At 40.0% G+C, this 23664-nt stretch overlaps 2 protein-coding genes across 3 annotated transcripts in view; one reads left to right on the forward strand and one right to left on the reverse strand.

The window, feature by feature from the left end:
- LOC108622072 (ankyrin repeat and SAM domain-containing protein 1A) overlaps nucleotides 1-18846 on the reverse strand; it is a 67331-nt gene extending 48485 nt beyond the window's left edge. The window contains 6 exon segments of the mRNA XM_018019737.2: nucleotides 438-664; nucleotides 5592-5714; nucleotides 5953-6098; nucleotides 6450-6606; nucleotides 7038-7118; nucleotides 18647-18846. Coding sequence (XP_017875226.1) covers nucleotides 438-664; nucleotides 5592-5714; nucleotides 5953-6098; nucleotides 6450-6606; nucleotides 7038-7118; nucleotides 18647-18750 — 838 coding nt within the window. The 5' untranslated portion in view covers nucleotides 18751-18846.
- Nucleotides 18847-19010: 164 nt separating this feature from the next.
- Nucleotides 19011-23195, forward strand: LOC108622073 (transmembrane 7 superfamily member 3). 2 transcript variants are annotated; one of them, XM_018019738.2, is made up of 8 exons: nucleotides 19011-19224; nucleotides 19993-20331; nucleotides 20636-20910; nucleotides 21176-21347; nucleotides 21424-21570; nucleotides 21645-21791; nucleotides 22555-22815; nucleotides 22887-23195. In XM_018019738.2, the coding sequence occupies exons 1-8, from the start codon at nucleotides 19128-19130 to the stop codon at nucleotides 22994-22996; spliced, it is 1548 nt and encodes a 515-aa protein (XP_017875227.1). In that variant the 5' UTR covers nucleotides 19011-19127; the 3' UTR covers nucleotides 22997-23195. The 2 variants fall into 2 exon arrangements, with proteins under 2 accessions (XP_017875227.1, XP_026666998.1); XM_026811197.1 differs by having other exon boundaries at nucleotides 19132-19597; nucleotides 20201-20331.
- Nucleotides 23196-23664: the final 469 nt, after the last annotated feature.

The following is a 23664-nucleotide window of genomic DNA, read 5'->3' on the forward strand; positions in this document are numbered from 1 at the left end:
ACGATTAATCTGATAAAATTCTCACGGTATCCTATATTAAATAGACAAATTTATAAATGATTTACTACGTTTGAGCTACTCAATTCATTGCAATCCGAATAACCCACATTCGCATAACACCCACATTCGCATAACACCCATTTGGCCAGTCAATTACCAATTTATACTATCAATACGTGATGAGAAACCGGCATTAAACCAACGCAACACGAATGAATGCTGTTATACACACACTCGTTAGCTAATAATAATACAAAACCAACTCGAATCCATATCAAACAAATTAAGTTCCTATCAAAACACTAAAGTTTAATGCGTTCAGATTTGATTATGCGATGCTTGATACTTGTGTGAAACTATAAACAACGAATGTATAGTAAATTTTATTCTTAAAAGTCTAATTTTCAGGTGCTGAAGAAATGGACGTAGCCACGCACTTTTTATCACCGAGGTGATATCCTGAGTGACGTGCGGGGGGAACTGTCCGAGAAGATCGAGCACCGTGTTTTGTCGCGAGTCCCGAATACCCAAATCCACCCCTCGGTCCAGAAGTGCACGCACTACTTCCATCTTCCCGCAGAGTGCAGCCTCGTGCATTGCAGTTCCCGCAGGCGTCCTCAGGTTCACGTCGACACCTGCTGCCAACAACACTTCCACCACCGCTCTGAAACAGGAGAACAAAAAGCGTTCTTTATATTTAATTTCTGTTATATTAATTGTGTAGTTACAATTATAAATTCGTGTAATTTGCGTTTTTTAATAATCATTACGCGTTCTGACCGGGATGGAACATCAAGTTTTTCATTGGAAAATTTAGCATATGCATGTATGACAATTTTTCTGTGAAGTAAAATTCGATATTGAATGTCATTCGTTATCTAATGAATTTAGATAAACAATATTATTCAAAATATTGTCAACGCTTCGTGTAATCAACAAAGTAAATCGGAGAGGTTGCTACCCTCCAATATGCTTGAACCGTTCGAATTTGGCGAAGCGTAACTGCGCGGTGGGAGCCTATCGAAGAACGCAACTCGCGTGCAACCGTAGGTCCGCGGATCACCGACGTTGGCTGAAAGTAGCCCGCTTGCACGCATTTCCCATTTCGAATACTACCACCACCGTCCTATCGTATACCGCGTTGAAACCCAGATTTCGTTTTGTATCTGTCGGCGCGCGATGCACCGACTGCAGTGACCGCAGCCATCCGTCGCATATAGGATTCGTGGCTGGGAATCGGATTCACGTGCACCTATGTTGTTATTACCGTGCCATAGGGGTATTTGTATACTGGCTTACCAAGAGCACCGATATTGAATCCGATAATAGACATTACTACAGCCCCGTTCTCGTTCCCATTCCCAACCCTTTCGCCCCTCTGCTCCGTGTACTCTACACCGTTTCTCTGTTCCACCCATAGCCGCCCATGCCGTGCCGGGTCCGCCAAATATCGCGGCTCAGGCGCGTGAAACGCGTGCGTGAGAACGCAATCATCGGCAGTGTGCGTACACGGCCGAATCCCTTGCTACGTTTGTATGTACACGTTTCGGCCCCACGTCGAAACGAATGTACACGATAGAGATCCGGCGCGCACTGCGATAGTTTCGCGCCTGTCCAAACAGTCAAAATGCTCGTACACACGAGCACTGGCGATGCTGTTTGCCCGCGGAGATTGTCCATCCCCGGCCAGATTTTCCAACCTAATCAGCGACGAGATTCGATCTGGTGAAATTTTATTAGAACTGATACCATTTAGGTTTCTCAATTACGCAGATAGTTCTGCCTGGATCTCTCACGTACTACATATAACGTAATGTAATACATTATAATTTAATATGTTCACAGACATAAAACGTACATGTGTATAAATTGCGAATAGCAAACGTGAGGCACTAAAACGTGAAGTGTTAAAAGAATTTATGACACGAAGTTTACACTTCAAGGGATATGGACAAATAAAAATAGATTATCGAAGGAGTAAAAATTCCATCTGAAATTTCAGTGAAAATAACTGTCGACCGTCAAAGAAGTAACATTATACTTTTTGCAATAGAGGCATCCCCGGCTGATGCAATACGTGCTTCCTGGTCACGTTCCTCAACATTTGGTCCCAGGCCGCAGTGGAACACGGTAAACACGCGACAGTATAAGTGTACACACTAGGCTCGCGATTCACGCGTGCTGCGAAAATGTTCACAGCGTGCCTTCGCGCGACGCGACCGTTCCCGCGTTTAAAATGCAGCGACCATCTGTCAACAAGACAGTCCTCAAGAGTTTCGCTATTTAACATTGCCAATGATTAAACCTGCCATTATTTACCTTGTCATTTTCAACAAGTTATATTTTGAGTTTCAATGTATTTGATCCAAAAATTACGTATTCATGAGTATGATTATTAGGATTTGAAAGACAGATCATTTATTACGATCTAGAATTGATTGAAAATCGTAAATTGCGGGTATTATAAATCTGGTTGTCTCCCTCTCTAATGTTGTATCCCAGCCTCTATAATAATATTACAATCATAATAATGAAATTCTAGGACATAAATAGCTAAATTGAGCGATTTCCATCGGTTGTAGGGGAAAGGAAGTGGGACGCGCGGCAGAAAATGCATTCACGGGTCTCTGTATCGTGACGCGATCGCATTATAAGCGAGCAGCGTCAGTTAAAGCGATTATCGGCTGCGAGGCTGCATAGAAAAACCGACGTTATACCCGATTACAATGTGACTGCCGTTTCGCGGCGATTCACGATCGACGAAACGAACGATTTTCGATCGACCGCCCCGTTCTCTGCTGTCCAACAACGTCGATTATTTTAAAGGCTTACCAGCCGGATTACGGACGTGACGCCGCGATGCTAAATGAGAATGAATTGGCCGAGCAAAGCGTTAAATACGATTCCCTCCCTCAATGTTAGCCGCCCGGATCGTGGAAACGAGTAGGATTGCGGTGATTCTTTAGTTATTTGAAAGGGGTGAAAATACCAATTTTTGATCAATTAGAAGAAATTGCGCTAAGAACAGCAAATTAGACTGAACATTTTATGCAACTATATTAGAAGAAAATGGAACTTGTTTTTTAATGACGTGATTAAAAACACGTCGTGCATGGATTTATTGTATAATGGAGATCGTCAAATGAATTTATCTTTATAGTTTGACAAGTTAAAATATTCTTTTTTCCAGATTTTATAATGAAATCAATAATTAAAAAATAATTTTAAATGATATTTATTTAATGAGATTCATTCTGTGCAGTTTATATCTGGATATACTGAAAAAAAAGAAACGTCGAAACACGTGGAAATAACAGTTTCGTTGAATTGTACCGAGTGCGTGCAGAAAATCATTCTCGTTATTTAATTGTAAAGCGTCGGTGTAACCGATTATCTGTTTAATCTTGCATCATCCGATTGAACGGTCCGATTAATCAAATAACGGAGGCTCTCGCTTTGCAATATCATTTATTTAACCGAACATTTTTGCTGCGCGATGCAACAATCACCAATTATTTGTGTAAATACTAGCAAATCGATCGAACGCTGCTTTCCATTGGTGTTCAACCATCATACGTCCGTATGTTCAACTGAATTGAGTCATATTTGTTTATGATCCTGCATTATCCTATGCCATTGCAAAATAACATAACCCATTTGTATGTATATTGTATCTTGCACCTGAATCATGTTCCCCTTGTATGTATCTCAATGAAACAAATCGTTCATTGCCATGCAATTCACATTTCCGGAAATCCATGCTTTACGTGATGGAAGTTGATGCACGCATTGGAATAATTAATAGTTCTAATTAACTGCACACAATTTCAAACCTTAAATAGTAAATCTCCAACCGTGTTAAAATATAATGCGGTCAACAAAAATTGAACGAATTTTCATCAGTACTGATGGAATTATAAAAATTCCCTAGCCTTCATCGCGTTGTCATTAACTTCAATAAAATTTAAATTTTTAGATATTATAAACATTAATTTTGTAAAATAAAAATAATTTTAAAAAAAATTTCCCCCCCCCCCCTGGCAATATTCCACGCCTCCCAGGCCGGAAACCGAGGCGTTAATGAATAAATAAAGTAGTTAAAATGAAGAATAGAAAAATATAATTTAATGAGAAGAGAAACTAGCGATTGCATTTTAAAAAGTATTTTCCAACGAGCAGAACGGGATCGTAGTAGTGAAGTTTATCGAAGCGTCGGGACATCTTGGTACATAAAGGGGCATTAAACATCCCCGCGATTGCTCGCTCTCGGCGCTTGAACCGCGATTCAACCCTGCCGATCTGGGTCGATACGTTTCGAAGGTAATGATTAATACGATCCTCTCGTAATCGAGAGGCGGTCAGCGATGTGGAGGAACGGGCGAGCGAGCGAGCGAGCGAGGGGCTGGGGATCCATTCGGTCGGAGATTCGCTCGGACGAGAGGGCGATCGGTAGGCAGGTAATATAGGATGTGTGTAACCAAGAGAGGGTTGCGACGGATCGTGCCAGTCGGAGGACGTGCATATCGCATTCGACGGGATTACGCAACGCCGCTGCTCTCTGATTGGGTCTAATGGGTAACGCTGCAAATGGCTCGACATCGTTATGGTTAGCTGCAACGAGTCCATTGTTATTTCGGGACACAATGCGCCGTCTACATTGCTCGGTAATTAACGCGAACGGTTCTGAGGAAAAAAAAATAAAGGTATCGCGAGTGGATTTACGAAGGAGGGGCCAGAGACCACGGGTGGATCCTTCGAGGAAGTCGATTGATTTAAAATGTGCTAATGATACCTGGCCAACCTCTGTTTCTTTAATAAACAAAGGTGTGGCGGACAAGATTTTCTCTTTGTTTAGTAATGGAGAAAATGAGGGACTCTGCAGGATGATATTTTAATGACACTAGAAGATGTTTCATTTTATAACAAGATATTTTGCAGTATACTTTCGATTTGAATTTCATAAATGGACCTCAAGCCTCGCAATCTAACAACGCTTGGAATATTTGTACGCCGACGAAATTGTTCACGGAAGCGTCACGTACGGTCGATAAAAATCGACAACACTTCCATGGCACACGCCGAGCGCAAATTAATCGTGCCACGCGTGTATGGGAACCGTGCGCATACACGGGCCACGGCAGGGTTCCATGAATCATAAATAAGCTAGCAATGTATCTCGATCTGCAATGCAATAATAGACCTCATGGATAGTGATGGCAAACACGCACGCGTACTCAAATGTTCATCAGCACGATTTAATTAAATAAAAAGAATACATGAATGTCGAACGGTTCTGAAATACAACTTAAGATAAGGAATACCGAAATGATTTTTTTTTAAATACAGTACAATTTTGGCTTATTGCGTAGAAACTGGAGCATTTAACTTTTCGTTGTTTGATATGCGATCATAATTGACGTAATAAGTACGCGTTCAATCTGTACATGCATGTAAATTTATATATTTAACTTTCACTTAATTAAACTATAATATAAAACTGATTGTTCTTGATTAAATAATATGCAGTGCTACGCCGTACGTATATTTAACGCTACTCGCGTTGTAAATAATAGAGGATTACAAGAACTCACCTGTGACCATTTCGCGAGGCCAGATGTAGCGGGGTGTGCGGAAAAATCACCGAGGAGGAAGAATTCCGTAGAGGGACGATCAGCTCCGGATACGTACTAACGAGCAATTGCACAGTTTCCAATCTATAAAAGATAATTAATTTCACAGAAGGAGCACAAAGCCAATTAGCGGCGTTATCGATTATTCAACGACGATCGATCACGAGCTCACGATTCTTCAGCAGCAGACGATCAATTACAGTCTCGCGCGAATTTCAACGATAAACACCGCTGCGAAATTATGAGCGAACTTTGAACGTAAACAAAAACAGAACAGAGCGGAACGGAACGAGGGAAAAGAAGAGGAGTACGTGCAATTTACCTGCCATATTGTGCGGCGAGATCCAGCGCGGATTCTCCCCGGCTGTTGCGGATGCTGGGGTCGCATCCGTATTGCAACAGCTGTGCCACCACTTCCGTGTGCCCATACTGTGCCGCGCAGTGCAACGCTGTCTCGTTGTCCTTCGTCTGCGATCATACAAAGCCGGTATTTCGAGTTAACGGATACACTTTGTCTCGAACCGTGGCGTTCGGCTCTTCTGACCCAAAACTCACGGTAATTCACAGCAAAAATTGCTGCGTAGTAAAAGAAAAATAAGTGAATAATAAATAAACTGCTGATTTTTAAATGAAATCAAATCAATCTTGTCAATTTCGAGAATTTTAATCCTTTAAACATTATAATATGTATTTTGTCATCGACGTTTTATATATTTTTTAAAATATTTATTGTAACAATATTCTATTAATAGAATTATTCTACATAATTATTTACGATTTAAAAGAGGAAAAGACAAGAACAAGAACAAACCTACTGACCGTAAGATTCACTTTGGGTATCGAAGGTCCTTGGGTAAGAATTAGCCGCACGATTTCAGCGTCGCCCGCCCAAGCTGCCAAATGAAGCGGCGAAGAGCCTTTAGCATCGACGACGTTAGTGGAAGCCTCAAACTGGAGCAATAACTTCACCACTTCCCTGAGGATAAAACCGTTTCTAGAATTATCGCCAGAATACTCGTCTATCGATTAATCGTCGGTTGAATAGAATATTCACAAGAATTTACATAAAATCTATGTACAAGGTAAACCTATAAGAACGTTTCTTATTAAATCTCTATGTACATTTAAGACTTCGACTGCTATGTCACCCAAATTCAAGTGACGCATAAAGTTTTCAATGGGCTGTATCACCCGGATTAGGGTGATGAATATATTGACTGTGGAATTTCTAAAGATATTTAACAGGATATAGGCTAATAAAATATGAAAATATATTATTATAAACTATTTAATTAAAAAGAGCATTTTGTATGACAGTCAAAGAATTAAAAGTCGTACAATATATTAATTGAATTCTAAAATATATTTTTCCAAGCTCTGTTACTTAAGAATTCGATTATAACATACTTATGCCCGTTCAAAGCTGCATGATGGAGAGCGGAATATCCACTGGCATCTTGCACGTTAGCCCCTGGACCCCGCCGTAGGCTGCAAATAAAACATAAAAATACATACATTTAGAGTTGTTCAATTACTTCATTCAAGGAATGTAAATGATGCTTTAAAGAAATATTTAATCAATAACCTTGACGAGGCCGTTGAATAATTTGATAGCTTATCAGCTGCAGGATGTGGAAAAATGTGTAAGCGATAACTACTCATTGTGAAGCGTCATTCATTCAGATTGCATTCATTCAAGGATAGATAACAATTTACACAATTAAAGTGCGCAGTATTTGTATCACAATGAAATGTATGCCACTATGAAGCTTCTTATCTTTCAAATGTACTTCAACAGCGATACCCTTCCACACGTGTATCAGCTAGTAAAATAATAATATGTACTAAATTCAGGTCATAAGAACCTACAACGCTTAAGCTCAACGATTCGACCTCGATATTTTTATCTCAAAATCCTTAGAACAGACTTCAGGATGCTGCACAAGGCTGCAGGAGATTTTTATCTTATACATAGACAAGAAGAATGCCTCCAGAACTTTCAAAACAGTTACCGCACATTTTCAATACAAAATTGTTCCTAGATCAGCTCTGCAGTAATTTGTCGCAAGGTTTCGAAGCAGTGGCGATTGTCAGGTCGACGAGGAACAACGGGGCTAACGATCATCGGCCGAGGCCCATTTCCGCAATTAGGAATTCATGTTTACCGCTGGTAACTAATACCCAGCGGCAATACAGGCTCGCAGAGGCAAAGAATCGCGGTCTCCACGCAACGAGTCACCATATCGTACTGCCAGACAGCGTTACCTCTGGCACAATGGGCCTCGCGGACAGGAACAGGTTCGCTAATGAAGCTTCCTCCATCCAACACATGTTCCCATTACGCGCCTTTGTTGCGTTCGCGCTGGGATAAACGCTCCTAGCGTCCTGACCCACGAGCACATTGTATAACACGTTTTTCGTTGCCTCCTCTGCATAACCATTCATAAGCTCTAGGACAATTCCAAATGTACATCAAAACCTCTCGTAAACATTCAAAAATAATTCAATTGGAAGATTCGTATAAGAAATCATTTTGTATAAGCATATAGCCAATCACCAAATAAATCATACAATAAATCATACAAAAATTATATAATAAATTGCACAATAAATCATGTAATAGATCACACAAAAAACACAATGAACATTCGATTTTATTAATTAAATTATCACATACGTACTCTATTTTTTCCCTTGAATATGTGTTCATAATATCTCGTTTGGCGAATAAGTTTTCTAATCTGTCCTAAAGCATATGAGATCGTTTGGAGATGGGACGATGATATATGTATAGTCTAGCAATTTCTCGTTATCCCGTGTTCTCTTCTTAAGTGGATTCGATTAGCGTCGCTCGAAGCTCAGTAGCCGGCTGGCCACTCAGCCACACTCGAAGCGTCGAGTGGAGCGTGCGATCAAAGCCGGGATTCGATGATCGGGCCCTACGACGCCGCGAAACGGTGCCGAGAGTCAAGAAAGTGGGCTCTGCTGACCCGTTTGATCTCCGACTTCTTTCAGTGTACGTGAAGTTTGTCAAGTCATATAAATAACCACTCGGGGTATGAATTGGAAACTTGGAATTATTTTCTGCAGTATATTTATCAGAACAATATCATTAGAAATGTTTTTTAATATAATTTTCTGATTTATATCATAATATGAATGTACGATAATTAATTTATATGCGTTGAAATAATAATTAAAAATGATCTGAATGCAGAAAATACAAAAGTAAATTAATAAACAGGTCTTTGCAATTTCTTTTATATATTAAAGACTCGGGACTCAAGAATCGATTTGGTTTTTATTTGAAATAAAGTTATAGTATGTGTACTAAATATACATATAATACAGAACTGATTTATATTGCGAACGTACAATAAAATATGGCATATCTGTTTGATAAATAAAATAAAATACATATGCAGTTAAATAATATATAATAATAATAAGAAAAATATAAATTATTTGTATGTACTATAGTATGGATGCAGTGTTCCGTTGGGTATACAACTCAGGACGCAATATTTAACTTGCTAGATTAATACACATCATAACCGTGAGACGTGGGTAGTATTTGCTGAGTCCTTGGACGATACCGATATGAGGATAGGCTCATAAAAATATGTATATTTACTCACGTTCCTCGAGCTGTCGCATTCGTAACTCTCGTATCGATATTAGAAAAGCTACTCGCCTTTACAATTCAAACAAAAATCAAATTTAAAATGCTTTAACACTTACATTTGCACAATCTATAATTGAATATAGTTGCTGTGTTTCGCTCTTAAGTTTGTACAAGCAACTGTTTGTTATTTTTACGTAAAATAAAACTCTTGATATCAATTTAAGAAATGATATTTCAGCCTTTGAAAATAATGACTTGTACATAATGCATATTTTTGCATATCGGATTTTTATTACATAATTGCATAAAATTATCTTCTTTCTTATATATTTGCTATTTTTTATATGTATATAAAAGTTCATCAAGAAAGCGAAGAATGTGTAAACACATTTGTTTATACGTTTTCATACCTGTGATCGTTGATAGAAATGCAGTTGTAATTTTGCAAATTGATCAATGTAAATTAACCCGATTAAATGTCCAATTAACTCGACCAATTTGCAGAGACGCGATTGGTGAAAGTGTCGTAACGGTAAACAATGATCAAATGATGGCTATGCATGTAGATGAAAACCGGCAACTGTTCTTAGCGAATGATGTTTGCGGATATCGAGCGTTCGTTGAAAATTGTTCTTCGCAAACAAACGTTCGGACAGCCGGGTTGTGTATGTCAAACCGACACAATGTCAACACGTTTGTTTGCATTACGTTAAAAGTTGCGCAAATAAATATGCAAAAATATTCGATGATGATTTCATTCGCGAGTATTAGTATCAATTAAATACAATTAAATTTATGTTTAATGTTTAGGAATATTTAATATGATACATCTATCGAGCAAAACGAGATGATGGAATGGGAAGAAAAAAATTTAGCAATAGAAATGTAAGCTTCATATTTATTGAATGTATTAACGCTCCGACTTTTAATTGTGAATATCGACCGGCAAATCCAACTTATTCTAATCATACTTCGATTTGCAAGTTAAGTGTCAGATTTTGCTACAATGATGTGTAAATAATCACATTAAAGTCATTTAAAACAATCTTTATTCATCTCAAGAGTAATATAATTTTGATTACAATATTTATACTAATTATAATTGAGTAGCTTGAGAGGTGCTTGAGGGGGGCACACTTGGAGCGTTAAGGGTTAAATGATTACGGGAAATATCCTTGAAATACGGAAGTGAAAACCGAAGATAACGGTATGATTTCCGAAAATAGGAAAATATGTGGATACCAGAAACCAGTGCCAACATTTGGTATATGAAAAGAAGACGAGGAATCAAAGATTCGATTGTTATCACCGCTAGATTCGGTTTCGAGTAATTTCCTAACGATTCCCGTGAACGTGGACGCTGGTAAAAAAGCAGGAAAACCCGTCGACTGGGATTTACCTTGTTAACAAGGACATGGTCTGAATCGACGCGACGGTTGGCGTCGCCATTGGTGTACCGGCATCAAAGCATCGCATTCAGTTTACCCAAAACAATTACGAGAGCCGAATGCCTTTTCTCCGCGGGCCAGATCAAAGCCCGACTTCTGGCCGTCATTAAGCAAGCGAGACGTCATTAAGCTTTAGGATACCGGCACTTGAAATCATCGGCACGCGTCACACGGCGCTTACCGTTCAACGGGATCGTTCAAGGCACACTCTCCCGGCGTAACGGGGTAGCAACCGGCGAGTCCCTAATCTATTGTAACTAAAGATCAAAAAACCAGAGAAACTGTCGATTTCGCGAACGCAAACTCCCCTCGACGACAGTGTGTTCCTTCAGAGTCGAGTGACGGGGCCGAGGCGGCAAGAAAAAGAAACGAACACTCGAGGGCGCTCCTCGGAGTGCGTTCGCAACGCGCTCGGGACTTCGAGGAGCTTTTGGCCGAACCAGAAGAATAGGAAAGAGCTAACACGCAAAGCAGGACGGCACGTGTTGAATTTCCCTGCCCTTCTACGATCTTTTCTCGTTTCGTTTCGCTACCGCCGCGACGACTGTGTCCTTCCTTACTACACTACGCCTTTCTCGCTCTCTTTTGCGGACGGTAGTCGTGCGTATTTGTTTTCCGCGCTCTAACAACGGGCCGGGGGTGGCAGTCGGCCCTCTTCAAGCCGAGTACACAGGGAACAAGATTGTAACCCCGACGAATGCGTACATACGTTGGAAATTCAGTCTGAGTGCCAGCAATGTATGCACAACCGTATAAATATATGTTATATACTGAACTGGGGGTGAAAACTGCAAGATGGATACAATTTACTATTCGATGAACATAATCTAATCTTGTTCTTTTTTTAAAGTGATGACAATCTGAACTATATATTATTTTAAACGAATATATTGCAAACAGAAGATTCTTAATCATGCTACTAGATATGAATAATATACTTCCAAACCTTTTACCTTACATGCTTTTACTAAACGAACTTCGTATGCATTGAATTAATTTACACTCTCCTATGAAGCTAAAAATAAATCTTATAACGTGACACTCGATTCAATCACGAAACTTCGAATCGCTTAACCACTTAAGCTTCGTTATCGCGGCTGCGGATCCCATTGCTCCTCATTGCAAACGCGAACACGCGATCGGTACCCGTCAGTTTTCCACACGTGGCCCATTTGTTCCTCGAACGGGACAAAAACCGTTCGTTACAATTATCCCGAGTAAACTGGCCATTTTTCTCGTCGATCGTTTCGGAGTCTTGATTAAAACCAGCAAGAAATCGCTGTTATAGATGCCCAGACAGACGGGGGTGCCTCCGGGTGCTTTCATTCCGCGGGCGCGCAACTATCTGTATCTTTCATGTCGTCCCCCGTCGTCCAATTCGTAATGTTCGTAGACGTCGAGGGCACTGGGCGATGTCCTTTTTGCAGACAATCTTCAGGGTTTAATTAAGGAACTTGGGCAAGCGGATAAACTCGATGAATGGGGCCAAGCGCGGCGCGGCGTCGAGGGCGCGACAGGCGGAGAAGGACGATAGAGTGAGTGGTAGCTCGCAAAAGCGACTAGAGTGGCTGAGCGCCAGGAGTGAGAGAAAAGAAGAGTCAAATGCTCCCGACTACTTGTCTAGGGGCGAACGTGGGCATTCGCTTTCGTTCCATGTAAACGTACAGTTTCAACATTTCTGAATGTATTTATTTGCAGCTTCCCATTTCGCTTCACATTAGTGCTGAATATTATTATGGCATTTTGAAGTTTCATCTGAACTCATTTTATTTATGAATTAAAAATATTATCAAATTGGAACCCAAAATGTACAATGCTAACAACTAATTAAGATTTGGAAGGATAGCTGGAATTCTTCTCTCGTAGACACGTTCGTTTTTCTTAAGGCTAGGCCATTGACAATCTCTTGTCAATTCGTTAATTGATTCAAAGGTTCCCTTAGTAGCCAATTGTTCTTCGTAGTTTCAGCATTCATCAATTCGTAATACTACTTAGAAATTTCAAGTTCCACCTCAGTCACTTAACTTCAAGGTAAGAATTTAATATAGAGCTAATGATGGAAGGGCACCTAATCCCTATACCTAAAGTACAGGGGAACATTTGCTAAGAGAGGACATATTCTGTTTCATCTCTGCCTGCAAGTAAAGTTCTTGTACATGTATACCTATTATAAGCTCTATTATGGAATTCAATGAGTTAGTTGTGCAATCTTACAGAATCTCTTCATGATTTAATTTACTTAATAATTTATTATAATTTTCCATTGAACTACTTCACAACCTCTCAGATTTTGTTTTACAGTGACTAATTGGAAGTATCCTAAGAGTTAAACAATTGTTGGCGCATTGTTCCCTCATTTTTTTTCCTCTCCTAATTTTCTATGAAGGAAGAATATTGCATAGCATAAGGTATAATTGCGTGTTGCAATTAGAAGAATGACCGTGCCATAACAATGAAAAACATGAAGCAACATTCTCGAGCGCGGTCTTTGTTTTCAAGAAAATCGAGGTTGAATGCAAGTAGAGACCAACCGCCGAGATGCGCACTTGACTTACAATAAGTCACAACTTTACGTACGTCCCTCGAGATGTCCATTGTATTCAGATGCAATGCGCGCACAGTTTTTCACGTACTCTTTATTAAGCAACCCTTTAATTTATTTTTCAACCTCTTTATTAAGCACAAAGAAAAACTTATATCAAAACGTATATAGAAAATACTTCACAATCATCAAGCATCGTTCAAAAAATTGAACAGAGGTTCAAAATAATTACCTTGATATTCGATTAATTATTTCAGTCAGTGCAAATGTTTTAAAATGTAATTCTAATCTATTATATATAATCATACGATAATATCTTAGAAATTTTTAATTAACGTTTTCAATTTAGTACCTTTAATTTCATTTCAAACCGTTAATACGAAATCGAATTTACCAATAAATAAATAAATAAATAAATAATGTAAACTTTATTGTTAAATTCAAGTATTTTAAATCCGAAAGAATAAATTTACAAGCGTCTTTTTACACTTTGATAGTAAAATGTCTAAGCGCCACTGGAAAAGGTAGAATGTCGATAACGCATAAGAGTATCTTTTAAAACAAAATGTACGAAGCGAACCAGTGTCATTGAATTACGCGGTTTTCCTCACCACTCGACGGTCAGAGGTGCAATAAAACGGAGAGGGATAAGAGAACTTTCATCCGGACCCTTCCGGTTCCGCGGAAGCGAGTGTTTAGTGAGAACGCGCCCTTACGCCGGAGGCGAACGAGGAAGGAAAAGCAGGAAGATCGACCGAGGGGTGGTTCGAGCAAGGGAAAAGGTGGAGCGCGAGAAGGGCAGACATAAATTGAAACGAATGGAAAAAAGATATTGGACAAAACTGAAGGGTTTATAAAGAGATACAACTACGATAATTTTTAAACAATAAAGAACAATAATAACCTCCTAACTTTTTATTTTCAATAATTCTCTGTGATATAAAATGCACACCAAAATACGGTATACTGTTTTTTAACATATGTATAATGCATCTATAAAATGAACATTTGAACATTTCGACGTAGGATTTCCTATAAACGAAATAAACGCCGTAGTCACGCTGGCCATAATAGTCCAAAGGGCTGAAGGCTTAGTAGTTGCTTTATCTCAATTACTTAATCTCAATTACTTACAGTGCTCTTTCAGTCACTATCGGAACACCATTGGTTCAGACGTAAAGAAAAGAGCAGAGAACTATAGTCGTAAAGAAAGGAGAAACACGGTGGGCAGGTCACGGAAGGTACAATAAAACGCAATAAGTTAAGAGACGGTAGCTATATGTGCGAAGTACATACGTTCACGTGAGGATAATCGAAAACAAGAGGAGAAGCAGGTACGTGACGCCGAAGGAGAAACAAGAAACGAAGCCAGACGACGAAGAGAGAAATGGTAGACGGGGACCAAAAAGCGGCGAGGGTGAAGACACGCGAGGGTTGTTGGAGCGTCAATCGATAAATTCCTCCGGCTAGGAAGAGGGGCCACGATACGTGCTGATGTCGCGAAAAGGTCCTTCTTCGCAAACACTCCGAGTGTCATTCTGGAAAGGTGAGAGAAAAGGAACGAGGGGGGGGACTCTCTTTTAGCTGCACTTTATGCAGTTTCGCGCCCCTCGAGGGAAAAGAGCGGCCTGTACGCGCATCTCTCATCCACTGTCTTTTAAAGAGAGGATCGCCCATCGATCCGTGATAGAGACGCAGCGCACATTCTTGTGACAGAATGCCCCGCCTGTCGGCTAATTATCCCCTCGCCGGTCGTTTAACGCATCGATTCCTTCTTCCGGAAGAGCAGAGACCGAACAAAACATTACAGTGATATCGGTCGAGTGTAACAGAATCGCTGGGGTGAGCTCTCACACGTACAGTTCAATCTTGTGATCCTCAAACTCGATGTTTCCGTGAGAACTGAAGAAGTTTGCGAGAGAGAAAGAGAGACAAAAGGCGGCGAGGATCCTAGTGAAGTGGAATTTGAATTATGCACTTTTGGCACGATTAACCTCGATACGGAGTTCAACGTACGAGAAAATTGGGAAGCTGGCCCAAATACATATATAGCCTTGATATTATTCCAAAATTGGTTGAAAAAAATGTTTAAATGTAATATCGATTTTTCAGGACTATAAATAAATTTCAATGTACCATGCAAATTCATTAACCTCGTAGAGATTAAAGCTGAAATTATTTTCTAAACTCATCTCGCATGTTTCTGAAATAAACGAAAACGGAGTGGTTGAAATCTTAATTAGGAACCGACAAACATTCAAATCGTTATAAATTAAAAAACGGATTTCCCCATTCCGAGACGGGTCATACGCAACGCAACGGTGCGCTAAGAGACATCAAAGAGGGACGAAGTTATCGCGGTCGGCCGCTGATGTTAAAAGTTGCGGTTCGCGGGAGGCTAGATCGCCCGAGGTCACGTTCCTATCGCGAGGGAGCCCTTCCCGTGGCCCCCGGGGGCCGTGATTAAAATTATTGCTCGACCCAAAGTCAACACACTGCGCAAACAAAGGATAAACGCATTCTCGGTACAAGAGCGGCGCGATTAGCATCGCAAAATATTTCTCGTCTTCGTGGTGGTATGGGTGTCGCTGACTGTCGTTTATAGCCAGGCCACGAGAACGTTTTATATTGCTTTCCTGTGATCTCTTGGACCATCTCTCTGAATAAAAGACGAAGAAAGAGGAAAGAGAGATGGACGGAGTAGAGCAAAAACCATAGAAGGGAAGGGTAAAGAGCTTTGGCGGAAAGTTGCCGCGGGCTCGCTTTGTAGTTATGGACAAGTTGCACGGCTGGTGACGAGCAAAAGAGGCAATTTGTTAGAAGAGCAGCCCGTTCGTCGTGATATACATTCTTATACAAAAGCGTGCGGACACTTATTTTCAAAAATACGTTATCTTCTAACTATGATTAATAATTTAAATGGACAGTAAGTTGATTCATTTTTATTATAGTTAAATAAATAAAATACTGTTAATTGATATGATATTAATTTGTATATTTTAAATAGCAATATTTATCACATATCTGCATAAGTCGATTAAAATAATGCCTACTATGAATTAAACTTATGAGGAGTATTTAGTCTATAATTCAGGGCTCTCGATCTCAACTAGTCTCTCCAGTTCGCTTTGCCTCTTTTCTTCTCACTCGGAAAGAGTAGAGAAGGAGAAAGTGGTTCTACTCCTTCTTCCCGTAACCCTTTTTCGTCTGGATCACCCTTCTCCGTCTCACCCCAAAGGTTCTTGCTCACAAGCGACAATCGGTGTTAAAATGCGTGAATGCACTCGAAGCACGCGCTCCTACTTGTACAGGAGCACCGGCCTCTCAAAAACAAACGGTGCCTTCTTGCCGCGGCGGCGCGTCGTGCCGTATTCGGTGTGACTTAATTAATGAGAGCGAAGCGTCGACAATGTCGTCTTTGTCGAGAAGTTCGCGGGACTGGGTCAATAAAGACGCGAGACCGACCGTTTCGATTAATCGTATCTCCTAAGTACCATCGATCCACCTTCGACCCGTCGATCAGTCTCTACAAGATAGAGAGAGAGAGAGAGAGAGAGAGAGAGAGAGAGAGAGCGCGCGCTAGACTGGGGATGTTATATATGTATTTATAAATTGAATGCGGTAGAAATATGAGAATAAGAACTAAATGTAGTGGAAATGTAAAGAAGGGATAAAAAGTATCAATTACAATACTCAATAAATGGCGGAAGAAATTTTTATTTAAATCACATTTTATTAAATAGTTCTATTTTGCATAAATTCCACAGTATATTCGTTACGAGTCTCATTGAGTCCGACCGGGACTTTAGGAACACTGACAGTGATTTGTCGAGGAACTCGATTATGTCCGTTGCGAATTGATCCCCGTTACGTAGAAGTACGCAGTAGAGCACGTGCACGATTACTTAAACGACGCTTTTTAGGTTGAATACAGTCAGCCCGGAAGGATGACTAACTTATTAGGATAACTACTGTTTGGAACGAGTTGAACATGAAACTCTGTACTGTGTGGAAATACATGGAACGCGATAGTTTCCGAGAAAGATCAGTTTTAACGTCGCAAACCACACTTACCAAGAATAAAAACGTGTACACGTTAGGAGAGCCTTTTCGCCTTCACTAGTCTATCACTGCTACATGGAGTTTATCGTTGACCCTTGAAAATAAATAGCTACCCACGAAATAAACCCGTTTATCTGCTCCCATAAATAGAAAGTAGCAGAACCCGATAAGTCGGAAAAGACTTATATACGTGCTGCTCCTAAATGCGCCGGGGCAACCGATATTTTATCTCCTAAGTTTAAGCTAACGCAACGCCATGTGACTAACAGTTATCTTTCCATTTACTTAAACTAAATTCTAGCACACAAAAAATGTAAATTGAATAGAACTTTAACACGAAAAGAAGGAACACGCGATCCCCGGAGAAGAATCGCTAATTTCAATAATTGATAATGATGTCGTGCGTGTATCATCGCATACAGGGCAACGCGTTCGTAGAATGATTCATGGTCACGGTGAAATCATGAATAATCATTGAACGATATACCTAATCTGCGTATATATCCTGCAGATATTTAGAGCAAAACTGATTATGGCCAGGAAAATTACAGTGGCCGCGGTTATTTTCACACGGCGATTTTATAATATATATTACATGAAAATGCACTGTTGTTCGCGTAAGCCGTATTCATCCAGTTTCGCTCCAGCAAGAATCAGTTTACTCTTTATGGAACACACGCTGGCTTGTCCAATTAACAGTAGCGAGACACGAAATCGGTCGGCTATTAAAAACGCATCGCGATCGATAGATGTGAAAAATGTAGGTAAGCGAGATTCATCACCGTGTTTGAAAAATGGGAGCAACAATGTTAACAACGTAGCATCGTTTACTACACGGCTCACGCTTGTTTAATTAATACAAGAGCTACCGAACTGAACGGATTAACGACGTTAACGGTACAAACGGCACATCTCCGACGAACTGTCGGAATTAATTGGAAAAACGTAGCGATCAATCGAGCGTGGATAATTTAACGCGGATACCGGTACGCGTAATGAGAAGTTCGATTCGATTTATGCGTGTAGCACGGTTATGTACTCGTAATAAAGTCACCGCAAACGTGTCTCGAGTTTCAGACGAAAGGAATCAATCGTAACCGTAATCAGTACCGTGCTAAGTAAACACTTCATCATTGAAAGGCGAATCGTCGCTACGATTCGAGAGGAACGTGACCACGTAACCCTGATCCATCGGCGAATTGACAGACACAAAGGCTGTTTCTCGTCGAACCGAGACGAGGAGTCGCGAGAGATCAGGGTTATCATGTTTCGCGCGGAACAGTGCAAGAGAACGGGAAAAGAAGCGAGGAAAAGCGAAGTCTGGTACGGTGACACCCACCTTGCTAGTGGACCACTCCTCTTCGCTCGTTGACCCAAAATCTTCTCGACCACGGTGACGTTCCCGCTTCTCGCTGCCTCCAGCAGCTCCTGGTCCTTCCCCATGGTCCATTTACACCGTAATCAATGTCTGGTGTTCACTTGCACACTTGTCAATTTCTGTTTTTACTATGATTACTCGCGTTTCATTGATCCAGCGTGGCCATCTTGGCCCGACTGCACCGCCACCTCGCGGTCACTTCACGAAACACCCGGGACGCACGGTAGCGCGAGGAAGACAGAGAACGAGAAGAACGTAACGGGTTAAAAAGAGACGGCCCTACCAGCCAGCCGACGACTCGAAGTATACCGTGCTCAGGCATGTAGCCGACTGTCAAGTACCAGCTGTTGCGCCGTACTGATTTTCCGTAGCTTCACGCCGACTCGGCTTTGCGGCAATTTAATCGAATAAGTGTGTCACGCGGCTCGTTACTCCGATCGACATGAGCCGCACACTTACCGGGGAGTTACTGATCTTCCTTTTGCTCCTCGTCAGCAGCCTAACCGGGAAAAAGGTTACGGAAACGTATTCGCTTAGCGGTAAGCAACTACATAACCTCAAACTGTCGGTCGCCCAGAGGATTTCATTCGTTATGGGCCAACGGGAAATTTTCGCCGTAAATCGTGAAACTAATTAGTTTAAATTTTGTGTTCATGAGTAATTAGCATCTCGGTTTCCGGTCGTACCTTATCACGGTGTAGCCTACTGTGTTCTTGTTCTGATGTACTATTTATATCGTTTATTGAGTATTTCCGTTTGAATGGTGTCAACACAAAACAGTAGTTCACATTGGAAATCCAAATCTCCAATTATGCGCGTAAGATTAGGCTTAATGTATATGTAGATAAAACACCTTGTTTTGAATATGTAAATGTAAAAGGTAATAAATAAGGTTCTTTTATTTCCTGAAATGTAAGTATTCTCAGTATTTCTTTGATACATTATACAATTATCATTACATTTTCATCATTGTAAATATTCATTTTAAGTATGAAATGCACAAAACGTATTTATACGTGCACATAATTACAAATTATGCAAGTATGTAATCGCCGACTTTCAGTTAAACACAATTATTATTAAACATAGAAAATATGACGAAAAGTAAACAGTGCCTGATCTTATCATGTAATAAATCTAAACAAATATTTTTATTGTTTTATCTTTACATACGTAAGCCTGGATTTCCAAATTTTATTTCTTCCTCATGTGTAAAATTTATATTAGAACATTTGTTCAAGTTTTCGATTAAACTATCGAAGAGAAATAGCAATGGGACAACATAATCTAATACATATATTTTACAGACGTAAATATATTACAAGTGAACTTAACAAATTTTCACGCACAATCACCATATTTACGCCAAGTATCTATCGATGGCAATAGGACTGTTTCCTTTAATATTACAAACGTTTCATCTAGTGCTGCGTTCATGATTGTTCAAATTCACGTTTATCAATATAATGTCACGTTAGCTTACGATGAAGAGTCTTTAAATAAAGTTTCGAATAGGAGCGTGTTCGGATCGAATGTCGGTCTTTTCAGTAGACTGACCAGCAACATAATGACTCAGTTTTTCGTGAAAAATGACAACCCACAAACTATTGAAGCTCTTCTCATTGCCATTCCTTACAATGCCAAAGGTGAGTAAACTTATCTCGTATGAATAGATTCATTTTACCTAATGTTTTGTAAATTACCGTTACGCGATTCGAATTTAATTTTCTGTCAGGCTCGCATTACAAGATTCTAAGGCTGTCTATACATATGACATTCCAACGTTTAGGACATCGTTTAAAAATATTGAAACTGAATTACATCCGTCGTCGCGTGATTCTATTCAGATTTATTCGATAAAATTGATAATATCGTAAAAAGAGCAGTTCGATAAAAGTGAATCTCCCACTGCGAAGAATGATCAGCCTCAGTTCATTGTTCTCTCCACAGCACCCGTACCGGGTGGGTGCAATATGGAGTTCGCTACCGAGATCGCACCGTATGCACGGGTGCAGACACTCCCCGAACTGGTAGTCGTTGACGTGCAACCCCCCTCGATGCCGTTGCAAAGTATCGCACTGTCGAAATGCGGTAACACAACTAATCCGGTCAGTGTTGAGATATATCAAATGTTCCTAACTGAGCAGGACTTCAGTAGTCTGGGTTATTTCTCCGCCATCAGTAGCATGTTAACTGTGCAAGATATCAAGACCAATGGAATAGAGGTATACATTGAAGTAAAAATTTATTATTCTCTGTAATAATAATAGTTATTCATTCTTCACTTCTGCAATTTCTTAAGTCTTACATTCTAATTCCGTCTATTAATAACAATTAATCACTAGTTAATCAGTTGTATTGTATGTTCAGACTGGTGATTTAACTCAATTTACATGATTGATGACAGTATTGCATGAAGAACGAAATAAATATATTCAAATATTATCGATATATTAAACAGATGGGTCAAGTATGTAATTTTAACGTTAGGTAGCAAGTGCCAGCGTAATGTCACCGATGAGACGAGTTTTCAGTGCGTATACAGGAGTTGGCTCGGTTTACGTCGCAGTGGCCAAATATGGAGAGAATTATGCAGCCTACGTGCCGGCGTTTTCTTACGCTTGCCATCCCGTAGTTGATCCAGAATCATGTACAATACTTTGTATGTGTCTCATCGAGCAATATATACAAACTACAATGTAGCAAAAAATAATTTCCTGCTATACTCTTGTTTCCAGCTGGATTCTTTCCGCAATTCATCTGCGCATCTTGCCTATTGATAGGCTTATTATTGATAATTTTCAGTTACCAGCATCTAGTAATAGTCATTGATACGATGATAACGATATTTTTCTTTGGAACAGTGCTCGGTTACATATCTTTTGGTATGTACTTATAACCGCAAGTATATACATAAAGGATTCAAGTATGCCAAATGACTTTTCTTTGGTTGTTTCAGCTAGTATTGGCATAGCCCTATTGATAAGCCTCGGTATAACAGCCCTGATTGTCTGGCTACGCTCAGTTACCCTCGTGGGCCGCGCACTACACAATATAATGACGATAGGCTTCTTTAGCGCGTGCCTCGTTTACTACAACTCCCCAGGTACGGAAAAACTCCCGCTCAAAGAGTATGTGTGAAACATCAATAAAATTGTCCGGAAATAAAGCGATTTCGTACGAGGATCACCGGAGGTTGTAGTAAATTATAGGAAAATAATGAAAGCCGGCTTAAAAGCGAACGACGAAGAGTAAAGGGGTGTGGGACGTGAAGGAAGAGGGGACGCTCACCGCCCCTGAAGTTAGTTCGAGTTTGGCGAAGGGATGAAGGCGCAGTCAGGGTCTCCCTGTAGCTTTTATCAATGTTACCCGCTCATGTGGAAACTTCGCCCGTCGAATCACCCCATGCTGTAGCATTCTCGTTGCCTCCTACCTTTCTCACCATAACCACCCTCCGTTCTGACCTACACACACGTAACACGCGTACAATAAAAATCATCGCGATCGCATACAACCATAGCGAACTCCCACGAAACGATCTAACCGGCTTGGAAGATTCGCATTTACCTAATTGTGTCCCCTATATTTGCTTAGCTCTGGGATACAGTATTTAGATTACACGGTCCGTGCATGCATCTATATCTACTTCGTCGACAGATGATCGACTTGATCACCCTTTATTCGCCTTTGTCATTGCTTGATTACGTTCTTTCGCTAATTATGCAACTAAGACGATGTCGCGTGGCAAGCATTTATTCGCTCATATTAATTCGTATATGAATTTGGAAATCTTGACCATAAAGAGTTTCTACTTATTAATGAAGTTCATAAGTGTGCTTACAGAACATCTTCGTTTTCATTCCTTTTAGATACATTTATAGCTGTGCACGATAATGCTATTTTTTGGACGCTGTTCGTAATCATAGCGTGCAGTATAGGTGTGGGCGCACTGTGTCTGCTTGGTCTCAGCCATCTGGCCACGTGTTCCATATGTACGGGATTAATGGTGGTCTTGCCTATCGATTATTACGCTGGTTCCAATCTGAAGTATATCTTAATAAACTTCATAAGAAGGGCTACCGTTGAAGACTTCTACCTAGCTAGTGTTCAACATCCGTCTCAGACCAAAGGTAGCTTTTCAGTTTGCCGTTATATTAAAGAAGATTTATTCGTAATTAAAATTTTTTTATACGACTTATAGACATTATTCTGATCGTGCTCTGGTCAGGCCTAGCATTTTATCATTTCGCTAGACATGGCGTGGGAATATTAACTAGTGGATCGGAAACAATACCATTGTTAGGTGTATAAGTACCTGCCACAAGTTTTTTCGAATGACCGTGTATATACTACCATCTGAGTTTAATTATTATGGATATCATATGAGTGTCTAAAATGTTACTAGAACATTAGGTATTATTATAATGGTGCAGTTAATCATAATAATTTCGTTCTAGTTTTAAACTCCATACTGTATATTTAGCAAAGATAATAAATATATTTCACTTCGTTTCCTAAATATTTCAATTATGTTACTTACCTAATCTAACGTGAGTTAAACTGTGTATACAGTATGTGCACCAAATATTTTTGCGTTCATCATCAACCAAGCGTTGATCATCCTTACCTATACTCAGTTCCGTTAGCCACCCGAACTCCTGAAACCTAATATGCTGTCCTACCACTTACACTTCTACAAGTCAGTGATCTTTTAAAACCCTCAATTTTTCGTTAAGGGCCACACTAATTTCTGAAGTCCTATGTATGTACGTGTCAATTATCGTCATGCATCATGCCAGTTATATTTTAATAAAAGGATTTTCGAGCAAGTAATTTTCTTCGTGTGACCCATTTATTAAAAAAGTGTTACAATAAATGAATTACTATATGCTAAGTTCTTAATATTGTAACAATAACCTTTTAATTAAATATTGGGAGGTCTAGAATGTAGATTTAAAGGAAAATGGTAAGGGGCTGAT

Source organism: Ceratina calcarata, unplaced genomic scaffold, assembly GCF_001652005.2.
Source record: "Ceratina calcarata isolate Rehan_Ccalc_2016 unplaced genomic scaffold, ASM165200v1 scaffold203, whole genome shotgun sequence".
Lineage (NCBI taxonomy): Eukaryota > Metazoa > Arthropoda > Insecta > Hymenoptera > Apidae > Ceratina > Ceratina calcarata.

Excerpts from the sequence above, each read along its gene's own strand:
- LOC108622073 (XM_018019738.2), top strand. The coding sequence starts at position 19,128 with ATGAGCCGCACACTTACCGGGGAGTTACTGATCTTCCTTTTGCTCCTC. Across the intron at positions 20,332-20,635 it reads CATTCCTTACAATGCCAAAG|CACCCGTACCGGGTGGGTGC; the intron begins GTGAGTAAACTT and ends TTCTCTCCACAG. Across the intron at positions 21,571-21,644 it reads GCTCGGTTACATATCTTTTG|CTAGTATTGGCATAGCCCTA; the intron begins GTATGTACTTAT and ends TGGTTGTTTCAG.